Below are 5,863 nucleotides of genomic sequence, written 5' to 3' on the forward strand. Positions count from 1 at the left end.
ACATGGAGACAAACTGATTTGGCTGTCCCAGTATAGTTAACATGAGCAATTTTCTTTTTCTTTGTAGAAATCATTTTTAAACAGAAAAAGGAAATGAGAAATGTAGAAAATGAGGTCTCATTTTCATTGAAACAAGGGCTGTGCAGGTATGAGGAAATAAGGAGTATGCCAGGACTGCTGTCCTGTGAAGAGGAAAATTGCTTCTTGGTGATGGTGGAAGTGAGTGAGATTCAGAAGCAAAGCTTTTGGTTCATAGGGGATGACTACCTGGGTGGTGAGCTGCAGTATCTTTGGTCTTGAATGGTTGTGAAGGAGCAGGAGTGTTAGAAAAGGAAATTTGATGAGAATTTGACTAAGGGTGAGGGAAACCAATTTTTAAAATGCCACCAATCCCTAAAGTAATTCTTAGTGAGAAGTTAGAACTGAAGAGATGGAGGTATAAATCCTTACTCTCAGGAACCTTCCATGCTTAGCAGAAAGGCAAAGGGATGTATCATACACCCTAATGGTCCCTAAATCTAGACAGTATTTCTGTTCCTCACCTAATGGATGAGAAGCAAAGCAGCAAAATATATAAATTTTTCCACAAATTAAAAGAAAAATAATAGCTATTCCCTTATCACCAAACCTCTAGGGTATTAAAGGCAGATGTTTAGTACTCAGCTTATAACTAATAGTGTGTAGTTGAATCATTTGAGTAATTAATTCCTTGAGAAAAACAGAAAAAAACTGAAACAGAAAAACATTATTTACCATTGTAAAATGTCAGTACTACTTTGTTTACTAATACATTTCAGAGAAAAGCTTATATTCTGCATCAAAGAGTTCCTGCTTTGATCTTTTAAAATCTCGTAACAGTTAAGATGCATGGAAATGCCTCTACTGTTACATTAAGGAATCTTGAGGTCTCATTTCTGTTTTTGTCTGTCTTTCTATATCTCATTGTAGATGGCCAAGAAATGGAGTACAGGACTAAGATCTGTCAGAAGAGTCCCTATGATTGTCTGTCTGAAGTCGGAGTCATGAATACTAACACAGGGGAGAAAAATGTGAAATTAATAACAACTTTTAATTTGAGATCAAAACCTAAGTCAGAGCTGATTAGGAATAATAAGAACTCCTTAGGGATAAGGACAGAGGAGTTCAGGCAGTGTCGGAACATGCTTCTCCATGGCGAGTCTAATGGGATGTGTGCTGCTTATGGTCCTGGAGTATCTCCTGTAGTTAAAGAATCTAACCAATGTGGACATTCTTTCACCAGGAAGACACACCTTACTGTCCATCAGAGAATACAAACAGGAGAGAAACCTTATGAATGTAACCTGTGTGGAAAGTCTTTCAGCCAGAAGGCACACCTTACTGTCCATCAGACAACACACACAAGAGAGAAACCCTATGAATGTAACGTGTGTGGAAAGTCTTTCATCCGGAAGGCAAACCTTACTTTTCATCAGAAAATTCACACAAGAAAAACACTTTATGAATGTAACAAATGTGGAAAATCTTTTCACTTGAAGGCATATCTTACTGTCCATCAGCTAACACACACAGGAGAGAAACCTCATGAATGTAATGTGTGTGGAAAGTCTTTCAGCCAGAAGTCACACCTTACTGTCCATCTGACAACACACACAGGAGAGAAACCTTATGAATGTAACCTGTGTGGAAAGTCTTTCACTCAGAAGGCACAGCTTACTGTCCATCAGCTAACACACACAGGAGAGAAACCTTATGAATGTAATGTGTGTGGAAAGTCTTTCAGCCAGAAGGCACACCTTACTGTCCATCAGACAACACACACAGGAGAGAAACCTTATGAATGTAAGCTTTGTGGAAAGTCTTTCAGCAAGAAGTCACACCTCACTGTCCATCAGAGAACACACACAGGAGAGAAGCCTTATGAATGTATCCAGTGTGGGAAGTCTTTCACCCAGAAGGCAAACCTTACTGCTCACGAGAGAACACACACAGGTGAGAAATCTTATGAATGTAACCTGTGTGGAAAGTCTTTCATGTGGAAGTCTAAACTTACATATCATCACAGAATACACATAGGAGAGAAACCTTATGAATGTAATGTGTGTGGAAAGTCTTTCATCCAGAAGGCACACCTTACTGTCCATCAGACAACACACACAGGAGAGAAACCTTATGAATGTAACGTGTGTGGAAAGTCTTTCACCCGGAAGGGAAACCTTACTTTTCATCAGAATATTCACACAAGAAAGACACTTTATGAATGTAACAAGTGTGGAAAATCTTTTCACGTGAAGGCATATCTTACTGTCCATCAGAGAACACACACAGGAGAGAAACCTTATGAATGTAACAAATGTGGGAAGTCTTTCACCCAGAAGACAACCCTTAATGTCCATCAGACAACACACACAGGAGAGAAACCTTATGAATGTAACCTGTGTGGAAAGTCTTTCGCTCAGAAGGCACAGCTTACTGTCCATCAGCTAACACACACAGGAGAGAAACCTTATGAATGTAACAGCTGTGGAAAGTCTTTCAGCCAGAAGACATACCTTACTGTCCATCTGACAACACACACAGGAGAGAAACCTTATGAATGTAATCTGTGTGGAAAGTCATTCAGCCACAGGGGAAACCTTACTGTCCATTGGAGAACACACAGGAGGAAAACTTTAGGAATGTAACAGCTATGGAAAGAGTTTCACACAGAAGTCAACCCTTATTTTTCATCAGAGAGCAAAACACAGGAGAGAAGCCTTATGAATGCAACAAATGTGGAAAGAACCGTCCACAGGAGGCCACAGCCTAGCATATAAGAAAATTCACCCAAATGAGAAGTCTCTAGAATGTAACAAGTAGGGAAAGTCTTTCATCTGGAAGAGAAGTCAGTTTGCAATAGAGAACCCACACAGGATACAAACCTTGTCAAGGTAGCAAATGTGGAGTTCTTCAACCAGAAGGCACAGCTCAGGGTTCATCATTGAACACACACACACACACACACAAGAGAAATCATGGCAATGTAAAACATGTAGAAAAATTTTCAAAAAAGTTCTAAGTAAACTCTCAGTCATTCTTCCCTGAATGTCCATCTTCTAAAATTACTCAAGTTCCATTTCTAACATTCTCTATTGGGAGATCTACAAGAGGATGATAATGTCTAATTTCCTGTTCCATGAAAGTCTAGGATGATATTTACCTTTTTCCTTTTATTTTGCTGTTAGTTTCATTTGAACTCATAGCCCTTTACTTCCCTTTGGCTTTTATTCTCAAGCTTAGCACTCTACCCTTTGTGCCACATCTCTAATTTTGAGGTTGTTGTATTTAGTATCATGAGTCCTATCATTGGGAAGCAGTCTACTTTCTTCAAAGGTGTTTACAAAACTTACGAAAGTAAAACTGAAATGTTATAAATTAGGAAAATAAGTCGTTTCATAGAATCTATAAGGAAATTGAGTGATTTAATGGAATTTTGTAACATTTCGAAATGACAAATATTTGAGATGAGTAATAAAGTTGATTTAGTAAATACTTATTTTATGCGTTGAAATTCAGTAGAAGTGACATAGAGTCCATTCAGATTTTATGTTGAAAGCAATTTTCAAATTTTTTTGTAAACCTACAATACCTTCTATAATATCAGTCTCTTCCTGCCCCCCCCGGAAATGAACAGTTCTATAATTTTTATAGAGCTGGTAGAATTTGTCATATATTCATATAGTCTTTCACAATAGAATAGACAAAATACATACTTTAAGGGGTAGGGGTATGGCTTAGTTGTTAGAGCATTAGCAAGTGAGCAAAAGTATCATGTACTGGCTTTGAGTCCCAGTCCTGGAGCTAAAAAATACAAAACATAATATACACTTAACATTCCACAATCCCATGTGTAAAAGCAGCATTCTGAAGCCCCACATGAACATGTCTCCATACCAACAGCTTATGAGGACTTTAGAGACATACTTGAGAATGTCCCAATGGTTCATGAATGTGAACCTCTTGGCTTTGAGCGACAAATTACAAGGGAAGGCATACATCAGCAGGTCACCGGTGTGCTTACATTGTGTGTGTGTGTGTGTGCATATCTATGTATGTAAATATACATATATATCAGTACAAATTCAACCAGTCACTTGAATCCATCCATAACCCTCCATATCACCATTCATTTTGGCAGATCTTTTCCACAGTCATTGGCTCTACTAAGCAGAAGCCTACCTCTGAGAGTGGGATTTCACAAAAGTCTACTTCAGAGAATGGGCTTCCAGAAGCCTACCTCTGAGAATGGGACTTCACAGAAGTCTACCTCAGAGAATGGGGCTTCAAAGAGGCCTACCTCCTAAAAAGGCTGGCAAGCCCCTGGGAAAGATGTGTTCCTGTTTTTCTTTTTTTCACTGTATAGGAGTGCCTATTAATATTTTACTGCTCCTGTTGCTTGTTCTACTTACTCATGCTCAACTTTCCCTTATTCAGGGCTCTTTCTTGGAAGTGTTGACAACTCCAACATCTGGTGATTGTCCTGAGAATATGACTAACTCACCAGAGTTAAGTGCTACCTTGAACGCCCCACTTATGGAGGCTATTAGACAAGTCATAAGTAAATATAAAAGTATTGGAGGTTTCATGACGTCACTTCAGCAGAAGGAATTGTTTGTAAGAAATGTACAAGAAGCTGTAGGCATGGCTAGAGCAGAAAGAGTGTATGGCTATTGGAGACTTCCCTTTAATCCTGGAGCATATACAATAGACTCATACAGATATCCTGTAGATAAGAAAGATGTAGAGGGATATTTAGACCAAAAGCTAAATAAGATTCCTAAAAGGTTGGTAGATGGAAGGTGGCAATGGGTCAGAGGAAAATGGTGGGATCCTCCATTATCTAGAGGACCCCAGAGACTTCCCCCAGATCCATAACATTTTACAGGTGTGTATGATAAGGATGGCAACCGTTGGGAAAACTACTTAGGAGAAAGAACTTCCTATTACTCTCTTGCATTTACTGAGAGACTTGCTAGATCTAGGCCTCCTTGGTGCTTACTATCAAAAAAGGAACAAGAAAGATCTTATGAGACAGTTAAGGCATCTATGGAGAAGAGTAAATGAAAGGGTTACAGAGAAGACACTATGAGCTTGAATTAGATATATGGCCAGATTTAACTAAGTATACTGAATATCATGATTTTTGGCCACAAATTGGGGACCCTCTAAAGAATGACAAAGAACTACAATTGCTTCCAAAAGATTTGAAACGCATAAAGTACAAAACTAAACAAAAGTAACAATAAAGTACTAGAGTTCATGCCTTTCTGTCCAGCACCTTGCCCATATGCTCTGGATAATGGCTAATAGGTGATAAACATCTCAAAACCAATCGTGTTTCTTAAAAATAGAGGTAAAGCCGAAAACAAGTGTCTGTCATCATAGCTCATCATGCAAGAAACAAGATCAGGTGACCACCCAAGAATGAAGCCTTGCAGCAAGATTGTGTAACCTTTTGCCCTTTCTCATGGAGACTTTTTCTATAAAAGCTTGTTATCCTCTGCAATAAATCGCATTCAGCATTCACTCCTCTTGTGTGTGAGTTGTCTGTTGGCCATCTCCCCACCTATTCCAATTACCTCCACTAGTTGTCCTCTGTTGTCCGGACAGAGCCTGTCTGTGGCATCTCCTTAATAAAAGAAAAGCACAATTCATCTCCCCATAAATAGTTTCTCTGACACATTAGCACTTCAGAATATTCCTAGTTCCCCAACTCAGCTTTTTTCTCCCTTTCACCCTGAGGAGTGTCTGAAACTCACCTGAGGAAAACTGTTGGGTCAGTGTAAAGTATTTGGCTCATTTTAAGATCTTCCGGAACACTTATGAAGCAGCTGGGCACCTGTGG

General features: G+C 39.1%; 1 protein-coding gene across 1 annotated transcript in view; it reads left to right on the top strand.

The window, feature by feature from the left end:
• Window positions 1-2,829, top strand: part of LOC105985418 (zinc finger protein 260-like) — a 5,418-nt gene extending 2,589 nt beyond the window's left edge. The window contains exons 2-3 of the mRNA XM_013015963.1: window positions 949-2,637; window positions 2,721-2,829. Coding sequence (XP_012871417.1) covers window positions 949-2,637; window positions 2,721-2,788 — 1,757 coding nt within the window. The 3' untranslated portion in view covers window positions 2,789-2,829. The remainder of the gene's footprint in view (window positions 1-948; window positions 2,638-2,720) is intronic.
• The last annotated feature ends 3,034 nt before the right edge of the window (window positions 2,830-5,863 follow it).

Source organism: Dipodomys ordii, unplaced genomic scaffold (assembly GCF_000151885.1).
Source record: "Dipodomys ordii isolate 6190 unplaced genomic scaffold, Dord_2.0 Scaffold29, whole genome shotgun sequence".
Classification (NCBI taxonomy): Eukaryota; Metazoa; Chordata; class Mammalia; order Rodentia; family Heteromyidae; genus Dipodomys; species Dipodomys ordii.